The sequence below is a fragment of the Triplophysa dalaica genome, chromosome 15 (genome assembly GCF_015846415.1).
Source record: "Triplophysa dalaica isolate WHDGS20190420 chromosome 15, ASM1584641v1, whole genome shotgun sequence".
In the NCBI taxonomy this organism is placed as follows: domain Eukaryota; kingdom Metazoa; phylum Chordata; class Actinopteri; order Cypriniformes; family Nemacheilidae; genus Triplophysa; species Triplophysa dalaica.
Window position 1 is genome coordinate 22,412,076 of NC_079556.1, and position 22,943 is coordinate 22,435,018.

The 22,943-nt window shown below is 41.9% G+C and overlaps 2 protein-coding genes across 3 annotated transcripts; one reads left to right on the plus strand and one right to left on the minus strand.

Annotated features, from left to right (window-relative positions):
- The first annotated feature begins 4,697 nt into the window (after positions 1–4,697).
- tmem151bb (transmembrane protein 151Bb) lies at positions 4,698–10,061 on the plus strand. 2 transcript variants are annotated; one of them, XM_056767989.1, is made up of 3 exons: positions 4,698–4,816; positions 5,041–5,219; positions 6,621–10,061. In XM_056767989.1, exons 2-3 carry the CDS (start codon positions 5,142–5,144, stop codon positions 8,001–8,003), a joined length of 1,461 nt encoding a protein of 486 aa, XP_056623967.1. In that variant the 5' UTR covers positions 4,698–4,816; positions 5,041–5,141; the 3' UTR covers positions 8,004–10,061. The 2 variants fall into 2 exon arrangements, with proteins under 2 accessions (XP_056623967.1, XP_056623966.1); XM_056767988.1 differs by having other exon boundaries at positions 4,718–4,816; positions 5,025–5,219.
- Positions 10,062–12,810: 2,749 nt separating this feature from the next.
- On the minus strand, positions 12,811–20,994 carry zgc:136872 (uncharacterized protein LOC678524 homolog). The gene is made up of 22 exons (XM_056767821.1): positions 20,881–20,994; positions 20,305–20,554; positions 19,278–19,347; positions 18,609–18,727; positions 18,386–18,519; positions 18,117–18,291; positions 17,345–17,419; positions 16,900–16,985; positions 16,678–16,749; positions 16,408–16,568; positions 16,161–16,324; positions 16,063–16,074; positions 15,763–15,971; positions 14,539–14,572; positions 14,405–14,461; positions 14,138–14,195; positions 13,978–14,021; positions 13,838–13,906; positions 13,673–13,751; positions 13,482–13,598; positions 13,190–13,245; positions 12,811–13,084 (listed from the first exon to the last, which is right to left on the minus strand). The coding sequence occupies exons 2-22, from the start codon at positions 20,539–20,541 to the stop codon at positions 13,058–13,060; spliced, it is 2,055 nt and encodes a 684-aa protein (XP_056623799.1). The 5' UTR covers positions 20,542–20,554; positions 20,881–20,994; the 3' UTR covers positions 12,811–13,057.
- Between the last annotated feature and the right edge of the window lie 1,949 nt (positions 20,995–22,943).

The window sequence follows — 22,943 nt, forward strand, 5'->3', positions numbered from 1 at the left end:
AACTTACAAGACAGGAACTCGGGAGACAACAAACTTGAAACAGCAAGACTTTGATGGGCACAGCATTCAACTACAGGAACAGACAGGGTACAGCTTACAGGGTATCATATACAATGAACGCGCACAGGACAATGAAACATGAGGACTCTTTATAGGGAAGACAGACAGAGGATCATAACGAGCAACAGGTGCTGGGGATTAGCACTAAGGAGAGGCTGACGAGGAACGAGATGTAGGGAACAATGACGAGACACGAGAAAGATCACTCAATCTCACACAAAACCATAGGTTATGCCATGACTCCACTCAAACAATAAGAATAAACATGACATGATAGTGGAATCATGACATAAGCCCCCCCTTTAATGAGCACCTCCAGGTGTTCATCAAGGGGTAACTAACGAGACAAGACTGACTGGGAAACAGACAAAAACCAGACAGACAAGGTGAACATGACAAGGGGCATACAAGAAATAATAACAAATGGGTTGGGGTTGGACTTAGGTTGGCAGCCGGACTTGGCGGCTGGGCAGCGACCTCTGGCGGCTGGGCAGCGACCTCTGGCGGCTGGGCAGCGACCTCTGGCGGCTGGGCAGCGACCTCTGGCGGCTGGGCAGCGACCTCTGGCGGCTGGGCAGCGACCTCTGGCGGCTGGGCAGCGACCTCTGGCGGCTGGGCAGCGACCTCTGGCGGCTGGGCAGCGACCTCTGGCGGCTGGGCAGCGACCTCTGGCGGCTGGGCAGCGACCTCTGGCGGCTGGGCAGCGACCTCTGGCGGCTGGGCAGCGACCTCTGGCGGCTGGGCAGCGACCTCTGGCGGCTGGGCAGCGACCTCTGGCGGCTGGGCAGCGACCTCTGGCGGCTGGGCAGCGACCTCTGGCGGCTGGGCAGCGACCTCTGGCGGCTGGGCAGCGACCTCTGGCGGCTGGGCAGCGACCTCTGGCGGCTGGGCAGCGACCTCTGGCGGCTGGGCAGCGACCTCTGGCGGCTGGGCAGCGACCTCTGGCGGCTGGGCAGCGACCTCTGGCGGCTGGGCAGCGACCTCTGGCGGCTGGGCAGCGACCTCTGGCGGCTGGGCAGCGACCTCTGGCGGCTGGGCAGCGACCTCTGGCGGCTGGGCAGCGACCTCTGGCGGCTGGGCAGCGACCTCTGGCGGCTGGGCAGCGACCTCTGGCGGCTGGGCAGCGACCTCTGGCGGCTGGGCAGCGACCTCTGGCGGCTGGGCAGCGACCTCTGGCGGCTGGGCAGCGACCTCTGGCGGCTGGGCAGCGACCTCTGGCGGCTGGGCAGCGACCTCTGGCGGCTGGGCAGCGACCTCTGGCGGCTGGGCAGCGACCTCTGGCGGCTGGGCAGCGACCTCTGGCGGCTGGGCAGCGACCTCTGGCGGCTGGGCAGCGACCTCTGGCGGCTGGGCAGCGACCTCTGGCGGCTGGGCAGCGACCTCTGGCGGCTGGGCAGCGACCTCTGGCGGCTGGGCAGCGACCTCTGGCGGCTGGGCAGCGACCTCTGGCGGCTGGGCAGCGACCTCTGGCGGCTGGGCAGCGACCTCTGGCGGCTGGGCAGCGACCTCTGGCGGCTGGGCAGCGACCTCTGGCGGCTGGGCAGCGACCTCTGGCGGCTGGGCAGCGACCTCTGGCGGCTGGGCAGCGACCTCTGGCGGCTGGGCAGCGACCTCTGGCGGCTGGGCAGCGACCTCTGGCGGCTGGGCAGCGACCTCTGGCGGCTGGGCAGCGACCTCTGGCGGCTGGGCAGCGACCTCTGGCGGCTGGGCAGCGACCTCTGGCGGCTGGGCAGCGACCTCTGGCGGCTGCTGGGCCGGGCTCGGTGCCGGACGGACCGTCACCTTCCCACAGCGCCCCCCCAAAAAATATTTGGGACTCGGGACCACCGGACTCGGGACCACCGGACTCGGGACCACCGGACTCGGGACCACCGGACTCGGGACCACCGGACTCGGGACCACCGGACTCGGGACCACCGGACTCGGGACCACCGGACTCGGGACCACCGGACTCGGGACCACCGGACTCGGGACCACCGGACTCGGGACCACCGGACTCGGGACCACCGGACTCGGGACCACCGGACTCGGGACCACCGGACTCGGGACCACCGGACTCAGAGCTGCCCTCCGTTGTCTCTTCCTCAGCCGAGCCACCCGCCTGGTGGTTGGCTGAAGGAAGGAGGTGAAGGGCTCGACTGGTTCAGGGTTGGAGGCCTCCGAGGAAGACCCCGAAGAAGATCTCCTCCCCCGCTTGCCACGGAGACCAGTGGGTGGTGGTGAAGAGACTGCAGAGGATGGGGAGAGGCCCATGACCCCGATTTCTAGGGAATGACCCTCGGGGATGGCGGCCAGCAGAGAAGGAGAGCAGGACTCGACTGAGACCCTGGGCTTCGGCCGATTCATGGCGTACCTGATCAGTTCGGTGAAGCCCAGCGGTCTCAGCATCTGCATCTCCTCCCGCGTCAGAGGACGGTTGAGGCCGCCATTGAACAGGACCATCTGTTCCTGCTCATCATGGACCATCTCCCCTGCAGTCTCAAAGAAGCGATCCGCGAAACCAAGCACGTCGCCGTATCCCTGACGAACAGTACACAGGCGACGTGCCTGACTTGCACGTCTCGCCTCCATGCCTGCTGGGTTCAATCTTGGCGCGTTCATTCTGTCTTTTCTTGTTCGTGCCTTTGAGGAGCATCAGGTTCTGTCAGGAATCTCGCAGGGAGATAAGGCAGGAGAACCCAAGTGCAGGCAGGACTCAGACGTGGGGTAAACAAGGATATTTATTAACAAAGAAATACTAACAAACAGGTAAAACAAAGACCCACGATGGGGGAAAACAATACAGGGATAAATATACCAAGATAATAAACAAGGACACTGTCTCAATAAACTAAGAAAACAAACACTAGAGACAAACACTAAACTGAACTAAACTAAACTACACTTACAAGACAGGAACTCGGGAGACAACAAACTTGAAACAGCAAGACTTTGATGGGCACAGCATTCAACTACAGGAACAGACAGGGTACAGCTTACAGGGTATCATATACAATGAACGCGCACAGGACAATGAAACATGAGGACTCTTTATAGGGAAGACAGACAGAGGATCATAACGAGCAACAGGTGCTGGGGATTAGCACTAAGGAGAGGCTGACGAGGAACGAGATGTAGGGAACAATGACGAGACACGAGAAAGATCACTCAATCTCACACAAAACCATAGGTTATGCCATGACTCCACTCAAACAATAAGAATAAACATGACATGATAGTGGAATCATGACACAATTGTTTCAGACTTTTCAGACTTTTGTCTCAGACTGTTTTCAGATCTATACAAAAACAGCACAATGGTGAAAACCTTCTTTAAATTTTGCAATAAAGTAATTAGAAGGATAATATCTCTATATTATTTAAAGTGAGTTTCTTTGACTTTATTTGGGATAATTGTGTGAAGAGTCAGACATGGGTGAAAAGTTAAAGAATACAGCGCTCTCTCTGGTGGACATTTGCACTTTTAGACAAAAAGTTATGTGGTCCACATTTGGTTTCTCTACTGAACTAATGGATAAAGCATCAAATAGGAGTCCAGAAAAGCATGAGGTTTCGTTCATCTTTCCAGAATTCAGCTCACGAAGTCGGTTGTGTGCAGAGCTGTAATCTGAATCTGAATGGTGAACTACTTTATCATTTTTTCATAATTTTAGAGTCACTGCGTGATTCCAATACTTCCATCTGTGTTATTTTATAGACTTTAATATTCTTCTGAAATTAGAAGTAACAGCTACAAAATGCAGCTATACAAACAAATAATGAAACAATTTTAACCTTTAACTTCTCTGCCCAAATCTTTAACCTTTAGAGTTCACTTTGAGGAACATTAAACTTTGATACAAAACGTGTTTCAGGGTGTGAAGTAAGTTAAAGAAGTGCATTAATTGTGACGTTTAATTGACTTTTCTGTAGCTGCACGCGCGTGTTCTCCAGTGTGTCGCTCTCCGTGGTACTGAAGCTGAAAGTGGGTTGGACTGAGAGCTGTCGATCATTTTCAGCTGGTACATAAACAAACAAAAAAAACACCAACCAAAGGATTGTGAAAAGTTACATATATAGGCCTAAATAGTTCCTTCACTTATATCAAAGTTAACAAAGATCTAATGTAGCAACAAAAACTGACTGTAACGTCACCTAATCCAAGTACATAGTACAACTGTGTACAACTCCAATTCAATACTAAATAAAAATAATAAAAAACTGTTCAATATTTAAATTAAAATAGGAGATTAGTCATACCACCAAAATCGACATAATAAAATAAACATGTGTGAGTAGAATAAATACATTACATAAATACATGGGGAAATTAATAATAATGATCGACAATAGATTTTCATGTCATAATACAATCCCATGTCATTTACTTCAGCTTTACACTACTGTTCTGCATCAATACTTTTTATTATTATTTAATAGCCTACTCAGGAGGAGATTATAGGGATTTAGTGGATAATAATAATAATTTAAAACACGATTTCTTTGCTAAAATGTGTGAATAGTCGCGTGAGGCGTGTGTGAATGGTCATGTGTTCAGGTGTCGACATCTGCTGTCGGCTCAGAGAGCATCATTCGGCGGCGGGTACCGCAGCATCATCCACACCCCCATCACCCCCTCGGCCTCCCCTGCGGGAATCAAAACATCCATCACGCAAACATGTTCGTCGAGGAGCTGTAAACACGACACAAAGGCCCTCATCCAAGAGACGTGAAGCTCATTGTTCTTTCTTCAATGGCGTCTTAATTCGCGCGCGAGGTATGGCAGCTAATCAGAGGCTTTGTCAATCCGTTTAAACGTGACACCGCTCAGGTTTTCAATGCATGGGTTTGTGTTCTTGTGTTTAGAGCTGATGGTCTTATGTTGTTGTGTTAAGAGCCGATCTAAACACTGCGGATGTTTTAACAGTCGTCCTCGAGACGCGTTTGCGCGCATATGGTGTGCAGATTCCCTAATGCATTAGCAGGTGTCGTTGCAAACAGGATTACGCGATGTAATTTCACAACGCATGTGGAGAGAGGACAGTGATGTGAAAAGGCTGTGAGTTCATTACTCTGTGTCATTGCTGTGGTCCACACCCGTCATGTCTCCTCCAGCATCAGCTGAATCCAGCACCACCACCCCAGTCTGTGAGGAGGACACCGACAGTCCGAGAGAAGAGGTATATATATATATATATATATTCACTCATACCTGCTTATGTCTGCATTTTCTCTCATGCTAGAGCAGAGATGTCCATGTGAGTAAACATGATATGCGGATGTGTGCAACGCTGAAGCATCATTGCAGGAAATGAAGAGATTGGCTTTATGATCAAAGAATAGATCACATCACTTCCACAGATAAGCAAACATTTGGTTGTTTTACTCAATAGAGATAATATTGAAAATGACCAATTACATTATATAAAATTACACTCACTAATATAAACTCTATGTACGCATATCCATAAGGTCCATTTTTAATGTGTACTCACAATAGGCTCCAGACTTCAAATGACTGTACTCATAGTTGGGTAAAATGTGGATCACTGTGTGAAATCAACCTGGATAATGACAATATTTGACCCGACCATGGGCGCTGTGTTAGAATGCAGGGATGCGCTGGCTTCTGAAATGTCCAAATGACCTTCTACATGTTAAATTACACTATAGGGTTTATATTTGCAAATAACTAAAAAACTTAATTAAAAATCACTTCAATAATCATGTTTTTATGGTGAATTTCAAGTAATATTAATTAAACTGCAGTTTAATTGTTTTGATTAAGTAATGATAACTCAAAAGGATACAGCTAACACAATGAAAACATGATAACATAAAAACATGAGTTATTTTGTTTTTGCAACTAAATGCTTTATTCGTACCACGTAACCATCCCTGCATGTTGTATGAATTTGAATTGATATGTGAAAAAAGAAAAAGTCAAATGTTTCCATGTTACCCGCCGTACAGCGGGGCTGTTAAGTTATAATAATAGTTTCACAATATACAAACAGATGTGACAATGGATGAAACAGATTTTAAAACAAGATTTGTTCATGGGTTTTTAGACATTTGTGACCAGGCCTGTGAAAAACAATCAAATAATTCTACATAATGTAAAGGACATTCTGGGAAAAAATTAATGAGATATCTTTGAATAAGGCCATATCAAAAATAGAAATTGTTGTAAAATTTATGGTGGATATGAATCGTAAACACATTTTAATTGATTGAGACTTTAGCCAAATTTTTGTGTCTCTTATTTGCTGTTATTAACTTGCATTATGTGTATATCAACATAATCTTTTACATTTAGACATTTATCAGACGCTTTTATCCAAAGCCACTTACAAGTGTGGTAAACAATGGAAGAAATAAAAACATCTTTAAAAAACCATCTCCCATAGAAATATCAACCAATAAGAGTGCATTCAGCGTTTATTCACGTTTTTATTACAAATGCAATGCGTGAGATGTTGTTATCTTCAAAGGCTCCTTTGTTTTTAACACATTTTCACATTGTTGTTTTATATCTCATTGATGGCGTTCCCTTTTCTTTCTTTCTCTCGTGTGAGCAGCAGAGGCCGGTGAAGCAGTCGCTGAGTAAGTCCATGTGCAGAGAGGTGTTTTGGAAATGCCTGCTGCTCTCCACGCTCATGTACGGGTGCGTCGGAGCCATGGTCTGGTGCCACGTCACCCGGGTCACCCGCTCCACCATCATGACGCCTGTCACCTACTACGACAGCCCATGCTCTGACGGCTACATCTACATCCCGCTGGCCTTCCTGGTCATGCTGTACATCGTGTACCTGGTGGAGTGCTGGCACTGCCACGCCAGAAACGAACTCCAGTACAAGGTGCACGTTGAGGGCATTTACGAGCGGGTCCAGCGGATGCAGCGGGCCAGGCCGTGCATCTGGTGGAAGGCCATCAGCTACCACTATGTGCGGCGGACGCGGCAGGTGACGCGCTATCGCAACGGCGACGCCTACACCACCACGCAGGTGTACCACGAGAGAGTGAACACCCATGTGGCCGAGGCCGAATTCGATTACGGCCACTGCGGCGTTAAGGACGTCTCCAAGCAGCTAGCGGGTCTGGAGAAGTCCGCCATCACCAAACTGAGGTTCACCAAGTGCTTTAGCTTCGCCAACGTGGAGTCGGAGAACTCCTACCTGACCCAGCGGGCGAGGTTCTTCACCGACAACGAAGGGCTGGACGACTACATGGAGGCCCGGGAGGGGATGCATCTGAAAAGCGTGGACTTCAGAGAGTACACCATCGCCTTTTCCGACCCGGACCGCCACCCCTGGTACGTCTCCAACCATGTCTTCTGGGCGGCCGCCTTCCTCACCCTGTCGTGGCCGTTGCGGGTGCTGACAGAGCACCGCACAGCTCACGTCCACTTCCGCGTGGAGAAGCTCTTCGGCCCCGACTACGTCCCGACGACGCCGTGCGACGAGCAACCCCACTGCAGACGCATCCCAAGAGTCAACACCATAGACAGCACCGAGCTGGAGTGGCACATTCGCTCCAACCAGCAGCTGGTTCCCAGTTACTCCGAGGCGGGTCTGATGGACCTGGCCCAGCGCTCGGGAGGGCACCGGCAGAACTGCGAGCGCTGCCACCGCACCATCAGCAGCTCGTCCGTCTTCTCCCGCAGTGCCCTGAGCATCTGCAATGGCAGTCCGCGCGTCCCCTTCAGCGCCAGCCGCTTCTCCCTGGGCCGTCTGTACGGCTCACGCCGCAGCTGCTTCTGGAGGAGCGGGAGCCTGGACGATCCCGAGAGCCCCGGTGAGAACACCCGCTGCCTGTCCGGAAGAACCGCAGCCGAGGAGGACGACCCGCCGCCGTACCAGGACGCCCTTTACTTCCCGGTGCTCATCGTGCACTGTAGCGAGAGCTGCCCAAACCATCGCTCCGTCCACAGGAACAGCTCGTGCGTGGAGACGTCTTTATGACCTCGTAAACCTCTCTGCAACACTCGACACCTCCTGAAATACAAGACACATTGTGTTCCTCAGGAAGCATATGTCCGTATTCACAAACACATCCAACGCACAATCATAGCAATATAACAAAATCTTGCTTCAAGTCGAGAACTCAAAACAACAACAAAGCAAAAACATGACCGTTCAGACATTTTTCTTTTTATTATGAACTGTTCCACTTGAGGTTACGGCTGTGAATGTTTTCATCTGTGGATTTCATAAGCAGACAGTATGAAAGTAAAGTATTATGGGGGAGTTATCATCAGGCAGAACTGTATACTGTTATTACGTCTATAATGGCGATGTCAACAACAAATATCTCAAACCGTTTATAAACAACAACATATTACACATTTCAGGCTATGCAACTATCAATCTCTGGTATGTTACGCCTTTAAAATGTATATAGGCTGTCATAGACTGTTAAAGCTTTCTTCTGTGTATGTAACGTACAAACTATTTAATGATGAACTGAATGATTCAGCTTGTTCATGGAGCGAGCTGTTATTTAGTGAATGTTCTAGGGATTAGTGACGGCACCTGCCATGAGCTCTTTAAATAGCATTAATGCCGATTCTATAGAAAGTTACATAAAGTTACTGCGCATGCGCACTTTTATGACCCCAAATGAACTTCCGGTACACATTCAAAAATAAATAGAACGCCTGTAGATTATTTCTGATAACAATCAAAAGAAACCGAGAAGAAGCGTTACTTGGCTAAACTTGTCTCTTTAATATTTTGAATTTAGACTGTGATACCAAGCTCAACCGCTTGATGTCAGTGTACCACACGATTCAACAAAATGTCTATATAGACCTAATCAAATGAACATACAACAAAATTCAACAAATTGTTCATTAAATGCAATTTTGAAACAGTAAAATAATGATACAAATGAATATTAAAATAAACCAAATAACATATAAATAGTTATATAGACAATAGCAAAACCCAAACAGAAGTTAACTGGGGGTCAGTCGCGCGCGCCTGGACATTTCTTTAAGCAGCTCTAGATTATTTCATGAATCATATCAATGGTGCAGAATACTTTCTGATAGCTTCATCAGTACTGATAAGATCCAGAAGAGACGTCCAGACCTTCATAGGCGGTGTTGAGCATTCCAAAGACATGTTTTCAATCTTTTTCAGCGTATATATCTGTGGTCTGTCGCCTGTGACGTCTGAAGGTTGCGAATGTATTTTTCAACGTTGCGTCCTTCCACTTTTATACTGCCTGGATAATGTATATCATATCACGAACGCCTTTATGTAGCACACATTAGACAGACATGTTACAGTAAACTCAACGAATAAACTGCGTGTGTGTTCATACAGATGTCACGTGTGTTCAATTGGCACACAAGCTTGGAAACAACATAACATATAAAGACGTTTCTACATAGAAACGCAATTCATGCACACAATTCATCCGTTTTTGCTATTACAATCATTTGTTTTTGTGATGTTTCATCAAAATATATGAACTTGCTGAATATCTGAAACAAAGTAAAGGATGAACTTGACTCGTATGGGGAGTAAAATCATTCTCATCACGCCATGTGCTGTTTAAAGCGCAGTAACACAAACACGCCACTAGATTGCAGCCGAGCTTCAAACGTGACATTTATGTCCAACAGGTTATTCTTGCTGAATCCTATATATCTGTAGATTTATAAAAGTATCTTGAAAGAAGTGAAATGTGAATGATAACCAGTTGCATGATGAATGGAATGTAAAGGAGATTAGAGCTACAGAAACCTTTGTTTGAACTACACAGCACATGTATATCTCGCTGCCGGGTTTTGTTTCATTCAATGGAAAAACAGCAGGAATAACTGGTTGCTGGATGACTCTACAGAGAAAGACTGAAGCACTTAAAGAGCTTTTATATCTTGTGTTTTTAAAGTGTACACATAGAGGGTTTAGTGCAGATGTCATCTTTTGTGTGATTTCATGCTCCTTCCGAATGCTGGAACTATTGATCGACAATGACAGAAGATAAATTCAGACAATGTTTCTGTTATCAGGCAGCCGGTCTCACCTTTGGTAAATAAAGCTGTTTGCTCATAGATACCTGGACTCAAGGTCAAAGTGACTGGGGTGAGGCGCTCTGTAGGTTTAAAACAAAACAAAATAGCAGATCATCATCTGTACCTCTTTCTTTTACTTTCAGCGTGCCTGACAGTGCCTAAGAACTAGTCAAAGAGACGGATTGATGACTGAAAATGTTCACACCAAAACATTTTTTCAGTCATAATTTCACCAGAAGATTGTTTACCGCTCATTAAAAAGTTACCACAGTATTACTATGATTTGGGGACGTTTCTGGACGACACCACACTATTCATATATTTCTCTTTTGTTTTCAATGCAACAAAAACAAGTTGTCTACTTGATTAAATTATTTGAATTGTTGGCTTTGCAACACAACTTGTCAGCACCCTGTCCTTACATGCAGTATATACAGTACAGGGGCCCGTTTCAGAAAGCAGGGTAAGTGGAAACTCAGAGTAAGTCAATCCCAGAAAACGGAATACTCAGGGTTTTTGGTTTCAGAACGCGAGGTATGTCAAACCCGCGACCACGGAGTAAGTCAAGCCCATTTCAGAAATCGAGGTATCTTATACTCCGAGTGAGTAACCAGAGTAACCTACTCCGTGAACCTAACCTGGTCGGGAGCAGGTTTTATTCCGCAAACCCAGGGTTTGTTACAGTCTCCGCCCCCTTTTCGAAGCGCGAGCGGTGTTGAAATTGCATACGTCATTTGTTTATTGATTCGTGTTCCTAATCGCGCTCTATTTAGTCACACAGAACTTAAAATAGCATTTCCGTTTATTTAGGATAGGAACACATAGAAGAGGAAGCTGCATTAATTCGCAGAGAATTATATTTATGTCGGGAGAGAATTGTGAGGACCCGTTTGGACATTATATCTTAACTTTTAAGGCCAGTTTAAGAAGTATATTTAACATTTCCCAATCAGGCATCCTAGCAAGAGAATTTTATTCTTTAAACTTTCCTGAATGAATGATGTTATTGTATTTCTACGACGGATTTTTAGTGCCACGTTAAAAATAAATTCAAGATTACGAGAATAAAGTCGAAATGTTACGAGAATAAACTCGTCGTAATACGTATTTCATTTTCGTGAAAGTTGTAGTTTAAGAGTTTAAGTTATGTTTAAGCACGTCATCTGAATCAGTGAGTTAATTCGTAGTTCATGTCAGATTTTTTCTTCTGAATAAATTCAGTTTCATAACCGCTGCAGTGTCCTTTTACTATTATAACTCCGTGATGATGCGACAAAAGACAAAGAATTTCCTTATCGCTAAATCATAATCTAAAGTAGGATTCAACGAAATCCTCCTAGCATTTTTTCTAGCAATTCTGTGATTTTTCTCAAAATATTTCGACTTTATTCTCGTAACATTTCGACTTTATTCTCGAAATCTTTTTTGTTTTTAAAACACCGTCGTATATTTCATATTCGGCTGCTGCCAAGATCTTTTTATTGCAGAAGGATATCACCTACATAAGAGCGAGAGAGTTAAATATAATTCGCATTTTCACAGTTTCAACAAAATAAATATAAAAGTGATTGACATATAAAGTTGGGCATTAACACGTGAAGCACTTTTCTCTCACGCCAGCTCTCTTTCTTTTGCTGGTGTGGCTGTGTTGCTCTTTTATATGAATATGTGTCATATTCACTATACGCTTGTAACAGTTCCTTCAATTCGATTGGCGAGAAATGAACAGAGCGCTTTTTGTCACGTGTCGTTGCCATGGTGAATCGTGCTATCTTCACTCAGCGCGTAACGTAGAGTGAACTTACTCAGAGTTGATTGAACTCAAATCAGCTGTTCTGAAACTGAAAACTCAAGGTAGCGATTCTCTGAGTAAATCAACTCAGAGTTCAGATTTTAACTCGGCGTTGGTTGAACTTCCTTATTGAAACGGGCCCCTGATGACACACCACGTGTTATTATTTAAGAAGAGGGATCACACATAATCTACACAAACTCCGTCACACGACAGATAGATGTAGACCAAAACACCCACTTCAGCACAAACTGAGTTTTTTAACACAAAATGATTGTGCAGCTTCCGCATGAGGTGTGTCAACAGAACTGTAAATAATGTCACTAATATGCAAAATGATATAAAGCGTTTCATCTATATTTCCCACATTTGTCTGCTGTGACTAGTTTTGTCTGTTTGTTGTGTAGTGTCTCCTATAGTGTTTGCTTGCCTTGTGTAGTTTTGTTTATTGTGTTGTCTTTGTGGAGGGTAGATAAGCTCGCGCGGTGTCTATACTGAAACGTCCACGACGTTCACTTGACGCAAACGCAACAAGAGGAAATGGCTCGTGAATAATAATGAACTCACGTTCACGTAACGTCATGTTACGTATTTATTTTCATGAACCTTAAATTCGGCTTTAATTTAGTAGTAGCGTGCAGGGAAGCTACAAGAAGTATTTATACAAAATAATAAACATTTAGCTCATTTGTCGATTTGTCATAATTTTGCATGGATTTAATGCATTTTCATTAATGTTTAGGGCGGAGTCCTGATGGCCTCACTCCAGTAGGCCTGAAGGGGCGGGGCTTACTTTAGTGGCTCAGCGTCACCTTCAGTCCACACTGAACGTAATTCTATTCTTCTGCTTTGCTTTGTTTTTTTTGTGTTTACTTTTCCAAAGATCAATGTGCAAAAATATCTTTCGTTAAGTAAATGTGCAGACGTGACACGAAAAAACACGAAAGGTTGCTGAAATAAAACTTTCATTTAATAGTGCAAGCATTTGAGAATTGACTTTTGCCAAAATTGTAAACCATCAGTTAACCTAAATAAAATTGTTGTGTTTCATCTGGAGCCTCCACAACAATACATAAAAATCTACTTCAAATAAATTTGACTTCAAAAGCAAAATGTTTCAAGTATGAAGGTAAAGCTGAACTCAAACATTAACAGAAACAGAAATGAGATGTCAGCAGTTTGTCCTGATCTCACAGGACTCACGAGTACATGGTGAGATGCATCCACTGCAAAAACAAAGCAATCAACGGTTAGAAGTTATAATCTTTATTCATATTTTAATTATTATTGGCGATGCTGATGATTTTAAATAGTCTTGTAAAATGTATTACTTCACTTTCTTGCAGCATCATGCCTTTCTCACCAGCTGCGAGTCTTTTGAAAGTTTCTGTTTTGATCACATACAAGTGAAATATTAATCAAAGATCATAAATCAATCGGACCAGCAATATAATGCATGCACAAAGGTGAGAATCGAATCTCATCTGGTTACTAACTTGAGATTAAATATTTTATTAGTTGTTTTACAACGTGAAACTTTTCTGTAGGACAGAAAATTGGTCATTGTATTCGTTTAGCTGAAATATCTCATGTGCTTCATATCATGAAGAACTTGACACTCACTGGACATGCTCTCAATGCGCAGCACCATGAATATATAGTTCTCCAGTGTGATCTGTCCATTGGCGTAACCGTAACGCATAGCCATGAGATTGAGCATGCTGTCACTCATTCCAAACCCTTCAATAAACACAAATATGAGTTACTGTATATGAAAAACATCAGTCATCACAGGTTTGACCACCAGCACTCACCTGCCGCTTCAAGAGCGTTCTGTAGTTTATTCATTGACAAACTCCCAGTGTTTGTGTCATCCATGTTATTAAAGATGTCCTGAGAACAGATCAGAAAACACAGAGGTCATGACGGCAGGGTTCATGTTTTCAGAAGAAATGTCAGTGTGTGCACAAGATCTTTACCTTCAACATAACAGCTCGTTTCCAAAGGCGAAGGAATTCAGATTCATTGAGTCGTCCAGTTACAGAGAGCTGCATGGTTGTGTTAAAGTGAATCATAAACTCTTAAAAACTTTTCACATCACACTCACAGTAAAGGATACATCCATCAGAGCCACAACACTCTTACACAAGTCCAAGCCGAATCCTTTCATTTTTAGTGAAGGTTTCAAGAAAACAGAGAAAAACACACAGAATTACAGGAGATGAAATAGAAAGAGATGTGTATTGCTTCAATAATAACTTTAATCTTTGTGTAATTACTTGCGGGAAGATTTTCATTCAGAAGACGTTGAAGCTGCTCTGAATCCACCTCTCTGTACTTTAATAAACAATCAATTATGACATTATTGAATAGTATTAAATACACTTGCCAAAACAGATACACAACGTACACAAAACATACACCAGGGCAGAAATAAACATCTTAAATTTGTATTTTTTATGAACAATAAATAGATTCATTTCTGACCATGATGTAAGCAAAATAATTTCTTTGTTCACATTTCCTCATGATGTAAACTGTGGTACCTTATCTGCATATTGTTGAAAGAGCTGGAAGGATTCATCAACATTTGTAGTATTCATCTGTAATAAATAGAGTTTGAATTAATAGTCATAAAATACAAATAATAAAGCAGAACTACTGTGATGTAGAATTGTACCTTTGTTCTTGTCAAGCCGTATGCAGACATGTCTCTGAATACACACAGCAGAAACATTATAATACACTTTAATATGCAATGTTATATTACATTCCATTCCATTCCATTTTCTACCGCTTATCCGAACTACCTCGGGTCACGGGGAGCCACGGGGATACACCCTGGATGGAGTGCCAACCCATCGCAGGGCACACACACTCACTCATTCACTCACGCACTCACACCCTACGGACAATTTTTTCCAGAGATGCCAATCAACCTACCATGCATGTCTTTGGACCAGGGGAGGAAACCGGAGTACCCGGAGGAAACCCCCGAGGCACGGGGAGAACATGCAAACTCCACACACACAATGCTATATTACATCAAATATAAAAATAAAAGACGTGTTATCATGTTATTATTTTGTATACTTATAAAGTTTTAGAGGGTATTAAAAAAATAAACCACACATTTGTCCTGTGGTGTAACATACACTCCATAAAAATCTAAAATCCGTAAAATAGGGCACAATATACTGTATAAATATGAAGGAATTTTCTGCATTCATCTTTACAGTTATTTTACATGTATTTTACATATTGCACTGCATTAAATTACATGTTAGCCTTTCACGGAAATGTCCGTAAAATAAAGGAAAATGTTCTGTTCATTTTCAGTTTTTTACAGGATTTTTTAGTGTAAGACACATGCTATGGTTTATTTGTCAACTACCAGAATATGTGTGAAGAAAACTTTACGCAGTAAGTATACCAGTATTAAGTAGTAGGTGTCGTAGCAGTTAACTTATTTGTAGTGAACTTCTAGGTATACTAAGAGTTTTCTATTTCAATACACTTACACAAGTATACTACTTGTTTAATAGTTTACAGTGCAACGACTTGGAAATTAACTATACATGAACGTTACATCATAGTTTAAACATTAATATATCATATGATACATTTTATTGTTACTAGACAAACCTGAACACGTATGCTTATAAGATGTTCTTATAAGAAGATCAGAAGTATTTAATAGATCAGAAGACTGAACACGACTACAAACCACATATACTTGGACTACTTTGATATAGTTTTATAGCGTTTATCCCCATCAAAACATTGAGTACATGAAAGGAGCAGATACTTTGAGTTTTGTGCCTTGTGTGTATTTCTAAGAAATGAATAAAACCTAGACTAAAAGTATACTTTCATTTATAAGAATAATAACGCTGATGCTTACTTGATCCGTGCCTCTGTCTCTGAGTAGATTGACAGGATGAAGGATGAAGCTTGGTTCGGCATAAACGTTGAAGGGATGATGACATAATCACCTGCTTTCAGTCGGAAAAACTCTGTGACCTCCCGAGCGTTGAGGAAATTTTGGACGTGTCCAACAGGACGGGCCGTCTTGAGGAATGTGGCAGGAAGTTTTTCCCTCAGGTCCTTTAGCTAGTTAATAACCAAAAATGTGAATTATTCTGTCCCTGCACGCCAGAACAAGCCCAGCATTGAACTAAACCTATAGAAAACGTATACGTACATGGGGCGGCACCTGAAAGAGTGAGAGACAACACATGCACCTGGTCAGTTTAGACTAAATATAAACTAAAAGGGATGCTCGGACGGAGTCTGACGAACCTCATAAATGTTAAAGCCGATGTGTAAAAGTTCTGCCAAGTTTCTGTGCGCCCGCAGAGGTTTCTGCAGAAGAGACACGAGCAGGTTTGGTGTGTTTGTGTCTCGGGGATCTTCTGGAGTCTTCTGAAGAGTCACACGATACTGGGGATTTTTGGGGAAAGTGTCTACGAATGCAAAGAAGGTGAAAGTTGTATTTGTTGTGATCTGCAGTGATGCAGTCTTTTGTGTGTGAGATGGTAATGTGTACCTGGGTGATTTGGACAACCTCCAGCCGTCGTTTCCATCACCCACTGGCCGCTGTATGCTTCAGTTCTCCATGAAGAGGAATGAGATCCAGCGAGCACATTCATGTCTGAACAACATATATCCACTTCAGAAAAATTCCCACAGAAATCCTCCATAGACATCCTGCAGAGACAATCAAACTGAGACGTGATGCAGGAAAAGTCAAGAAGACAAAGGCATGAAGAAAACAATGACCATTCAAGAAACATTGTGACTTAATTTGTCGACTGACCAGAATTCTCCGTTATCACGCACAATGTTGTAATTTTGATCCTCAGGACGTAGCAGATTCCACAAATGCGATCTAACAAGATCAGGTAAAAAAGATCAGGAACCATACAAGATATCATTTAAAACTCCACATCCACACGCTTAAAACTAAAGATGCAGTCATTAGCTTTTTATAGTCGGATAACTGAGGATCTATTGTGATTGATTTGAGAAAGAGTGTGACCTGTCGCTCCAGTCTCCTTTCCACTCTCCACGACCCCAGGGGTTAAAGATTCTCACCAACTTCACCGGTCGACCTCGACACAGGACCTGTGAAAGATCATCTAATCCTCATCCAACATTCCCCACTGACTTCATTCTTAAAGTGAAATACTCGTCTGTATTGGCCAATTATCTTTTCTTAATGTTTTATCATTCATCAGAAAAGAGATCACAGTTTTAACATTCGAGCTTTCTATGAACGGTCTGAGCAACAATGATGTTGGATTTTAGGAACAGCAATGATTCTTATCCTTTGTTTAAAGGCTTTTACATGTTTACATAAAATATTAGATCCGGTCAGTCATGTGCTTGTTGTTGAATAAAAATGACATTTACAGTACCACACTGTTTAACAGATGTGTCAAAGCCTTGTATGTATGACATCATTGTTTAACATATATACTCACCTCTGTGATGCCTGTGACCGTGTAAGCGTGCATGTTCACCAGACCGTTAGGCAACACATCGTTGTTTATCACTTTCTGAAAAGAAAGTCAACTAAAGACATTAGATGGATTTAAACACGCCTGTCATATCAGGTCATATCATACTGTATATCATATCTTAAACCATGATCTGTTTGAATACTGGATTCTGATTAGCTGGAAGGAGTGCATTAAAACTATTTAACACACAGGTAGTTCCAGTCAGTTTGATCAATGTTAGAAATTAACAAAAAAAATAACCGTCTGATCGAAAATGACACTGTTAACATCAATAACAGCTTTAACTTGGCAAACGCCCATGGTTTAATCAGTATAATCAACATATTATGTATCATATCTTTTGTTGTTAAGGGACTGTTTAGCCAAGAAATTAAATTTGGTCATTATTTACTTATTCTCGATTGTTCCAAACCTACATACATGTCTTTGTTCTGCTGAACGCAAAGGAAGATATTTAGAGGAATTTCAGTAACCAAACAGACCTCGTCCACCATTTACTGCCACAGTAGGGAAAATAAATACTATGGGTCTCAATGGGGCATCTGTTTGATTACTGACAATTTTCCAAATATCTTCCGTTGTTATCAGCAGAACAAACAAATGTATACAGGTCTGGAACAAGAGAATAAGTAAATGATTTTAATTTTGGGGTGAACTGTCCCTTTAAAGTCATATGCTTTGCATCCAATCCAAATTCTGATATGATATCCGTGTGTAATATTTGAGTGTTCACCCCTCCAGGTGTGCTGCACCCCATCAAAGATTTTGATTGGCCGGCACGTCTCATGACATCCCAGAGTTTTTCTGACGCTTCGCTCAGTTTGAAGGTGACGTGTGGTCCACCGGTGAAGTCCTTCAAAGCCTCTGAGATGTTTCCCGAGTTCATATCCATATAAGAGCCACACACTCTTCATCACAGACACAGACCAAAAGAATCAACACAATTCTCAGAGAAATGCATCTTCATTCTAGAAACATCACGTCAACAAGAATCAAACATACTTGGCATAGGCTTTCTCGAGCAGAGCGGGCCAGAATTCGTGCGGCGTTTTGGACCGAACAAAGATGAGCTCTCCATTGATAGTTGGAAGTTTGTCATCAATCACAACATCAACCCATTTACCAAATCTCCAGAACTGAAAAAAGATGGATGTGTTAAAACATGAAATCTTAAAGGACTAGTTCACTCATTTTGGTTTCAAATGAAAGTGGGGAAGTGTTTTACTCTGAAGTGAAATATTCCTGCATAATCCACAGAGAAGCGTTGATCAGACTGGATGACCTGATTCATGATTTCTCTCTGAAATGTCAGAGATCCGACAGACGCCAGAAACCAGCAGTTACCTGACAAACACACACACACACGCGCACACACACACACACATACACCCACGCACACAAACAAATAAGGCATACGCACACACACACACACACACACACACACACACACACACAAACACACACACACAAACACACACACGCAAACACGCAGGTACAACAGTGCAGAGATAAACATAATGAACTGAGTTGTGAATGAGACATTCAAAGAGGGTCTTTATCTTATGTTGGAAAAAGTCTTAAAATCTTGAAATTATTTGTGGATTAAATATAGTTGTGCTAACATACCACAAACTGACATTTTATGTTTTTTTTTAAAAGGATGACTTATAAAAGCAGTGAATCAAAGGTAAGAATACATGTGAACTCTTTTAATTTGCCGTCTGTCCTTCTGAATCTTATCTTCATTGCATCATTCACCCAGAGGTTATAAAACAAACCCGGACTCATGATTGGCGTGTCGTACGTTTCGTTGAAATGATGAGGTCAGTCACGCATGACTCGAGACATAAATGAGTGTTTCTGTATGTACACATTAAACATTGAATAAACATACCTAAAACACCCTGAAGAAAGTCAAACCTCGATGTCTCCTCGACTATGTACATAGGGCTTGACGCCAGTTCCTGAAGAAAGCAAACAGTAGAACAAATGAATACAACATTAAACATCTAGTAGTGTACACTTCACCGTGTACGGGACACCGTTTCTTATGGAATCATGACATTCTATATACCATCAAGACTCTAGAATACACATCTGATCAGTGTTTCCAAGAATAATCTATTTGGAAAGAGAAATTGATTTTGGAGGTAGGGCTGCAAAAAAACTCAAAGACCCCTCAAAATGTGGTGTATCATGACAGAACACTAGGTCACACTTGGGACTTTGACTAATCAAATTTTGAAGCTGATCCGTATTTTTTTGTAAGGAAAATAGAGTACACCTACCAAAAACATATTTTTATTAAGTACACAATTTGTGCGTGAAAATAGATCACTTGTAGGTGTATTTTAGTGCACTTTTCACCTGACGTTGTAAACTGTGTGCTCAAAGTTAGCTACACTTAAAATATACTAATTTGTATATATAGCAGTTAAGGTCCACAAAATATTGAAATAGTACAGTTATAAGTATACTACTAATACATTGATATTAGCATACTTACTAAATAAAGTATACACTGTAAAAAAAAATACTGAATTTTTCTGTTACATTTTACAGATTTGCCACGTATAATGTCAAAAACTTTCATTTTAAATTGTAAGGTTTTTCATATCATTTTTAAAACACGGTCAAAAAACTTAGAATTACAGTAAAACCCGATAATTTACAAGAAACATGTAAAATTTAAAGGGATAATTGTTCTTTTATTTCTGCCAGAAAATGTCCCTTTTTTATGGAATTTTATTACTATAAACATATATGGTCTAAATATACTTCATAAAATTAACCAAAATGTAAAATGTTTACGTAGCTTTACACTAACAGAACGTCACAATGTTATTCACTTCTGTCCTCATATAAATATATATTCACATGTAGTTGAGTGAGTGATAAATAAATGAATGAACGTGTCGTACCGCTGGTCTCCTCCACACGACTCTCTTCTCTTCCTCAGGCTTCAAGAGTCCCACGCCGAGGGATCTGATGTCCGGAGGGAATGAATTATCCACAAATCTCAGTCTCTTTCTCAGACAGTAACTCTTCAGATCACTGAAATCTTGACCCAGGAACCTGTCTGGACATGTGGGAGATCCTCTTCCATCCCTGAGATTCCTCTCGGACTCGATGTTTAAGCACACACCAGGCGGAGGCATTCTGACCGGAGATCTGTGGAGTTCAATGAAGAGTCAACACAGTTAAACACTGAAATATAATATTCTGAACATCATGCATTAACTTGTTTTTCTGGTTTATGTTAGTCGAACCCCCAAGAGGAAATCAATCACTTTAGTAAGCTGCATACTGTAGTATAGACATGTTATACACTTCACACTGTGGTTTACATAGTGAACTTATAAACTGCAGTAGATACTGTAGTATATTTAATATGCCAAAGTAAAGTGTACTACAGTAAGTGTCATTAAGGAAATTTGAGAAATAAGTCCTGTGTCTGTTGAGACAAAAGAGACAGACATGAGTAAGAGCAACTGTACCTGTTCTCTGTGGATTCTTGTGTCCTACACAAAGCAGAGGACAGAATCACAGATGAAGGTTTATAGCTCCACCCATCTCATCTCATTCAGCTAAAACGAAGCCTCGGGTTTGTTTGGTCAATATTTGCATGGAACACAATGTAGTTCAAAGAATGAGCAGAGACTTTTGACGTCACATGATGTGTATCACATGTGTCTTTACCTCGTAAAAATAGAACAAGAGTAAACGCTATAATAACAGACATGAAAAGTGACGTTCAGATGTAAAACCCAAAGTTCAACATGAACAATATCACTGTCTGATTCTGACAACACATGAGAATGAACTGAAACAGAAACTGAAGTGTGCATGGAAAAAAGTTTACGCAAATTTCACCACGAACACACACACACACACACACACAAAGTGTACAATGTTGCATTCAGAACGCTGTTTTTACTGTAAACCTTTCAGAAGAAACACACAAAGATTACATTTGGAAAGTACATTTGAAAAAAGTAAAAATGCTAAAAAAAATTACACGGAGAATAAATGTGGAGATTAGAAACAGAATCAGCAGCAGGTGGTCTGTAGGTGGCGCTGTGCACAAACACACAATACTGAGCGAATCTGATATTCATCATCACACAACACTGACAAGTAAAGTCTATTTAATTTATATAACACTTTTTACAATTGTCATTGTCACAAAGCATCTGTACATAAAACGTATCGACTAAAAGCAAAACATTTAAAGTAATAAAAGTAAAAACAAACAGACACACACACACCGACACCAACACCCGCCTATGCAAAAACATTCCACACAAAGACACACACACAAACGCGCAGACACACACAGACGCACACACACACACACACGCACGCACACGCACACACACACACACACACACACACACACACACACACACACACAGTGGTTATCACTGAGAAGCACACATTTAAGAAAAAGGAGAGATAAACACAGGTCAAATATTAAACAGACTATAAATTATATGCAATATTCATTTTAAGCCTATAAAACACACGCACACACACACAGTTCGACATTTTTGTATATTAATTAAAAAATGGTTTGATAAGTTTTTTTGAGGATGATTGGCTGTGTGTGTGTTTAGGTATGTTTGTATGAGAATAATTCATCATTTATAATGAACATCGTGACAGATTTACAGTTTGACCTCTTTAATGATTTCAGCTGTGATCTCTGAAGATCTCTGGAGTATGTAGGTCTTATCACTTTTATTATTAGTAAGAGACAAACTGAAACAGCCTTTTTATCTCTTGAATTTGGACACATGAACACATCATGTTTGTTATATTATGTATTATGAATATGTGTTATGCTGCCTGTTAGAATACATTCTTTTAGTCTCCTGCATGCCATCAAATATTAAATGGGTTTGTTAAACAGTTATGCATGATGTATTAAGTTCTTCCTTTTCATTCACTTAACATTTAACTTATTTTGTCACATTCATTTTTTTCATTTAGCTAAATGGTATTAATAAAGAGCAGAATAATCTGTCAATGCTCCTAATTACAAACAGAGTTTTGTGTGCTTGTTCTTAAAGTCTTAACAGGAAGTTACTCATAGAATTGTTTTTTTATTAAAAAGTTTATTTTAATCACATCTTGTTTACTGTCCAGCTCTTGTCATGAGTTTATTCTTTTACTCGCATGAAAATGTACTGCAGTATATTTACCAGATTAAACTGTAGATTCTGTAGTTTTACCCGCGAAACTGTAGAAATTTACAGCAAGTAAGTAGTAAGTCTACTTTAGTATTTACTGTAGAGAACCTTACTATAGTAAATAATGAAGTATACGATATTGTCTCAAGGGGAAGGATGAAAGGGAATGAACCTATGCGCATATCTGTACGCTTCTTAAACGTTGACAAAAGTTATCCACAAACATCGAGATGCTGCTGTTGCCATGGAGACGGAAGTCAGCCCAGTAATAACCAGAGCTTGTTTACATGTGACATGTTAATTTCGTCATCTTTATTCTCTTTATAGTCCTTTATTGAAACTGTAATAATGTTTCCCGTGGAGTTTCA

Excerpts from the sequence above, each read along its gene's own strand:
- zgc:136872 (XM_056767821.1), bottom strand. The coding sequence starts at position 20,541 with ATGCCTCCGCCTGGTGTGTGCTTAAACATCGAGTCCGAGAGGAATCTC. Across the intron at positions 18,292-18,385 it reads CTCGAGAAAGCCTATGCCAA|AGTGTGTGGCTCTTATATGG; the intron begins GTATGTTTGATT and ends TCTGTGATGAAG. Across the intron at positions 14,022-14,137 it reads GAATGAAAATCTTCCCGCAA|GATTCGGCTTGGACTTGTGT; the intron begins GTAATTACACAA and ends TAAAAATGAAAG.
- tmem151bb (XM_056767989.1), top strand. The coding sequence starts at position 5,142 with ATGTCTCCTCCAGCATCAGCTGAATCCAGCACCACCACCCCAGTCTGT. Across the intron at positions 5,220-6,620 it reads CCGACAGTCCGAGAGAAGAG|CAGAGGCCGGTGAAGCAGTC; the intron begins GTATATATATAT and ends TCGTGTGAGCAG.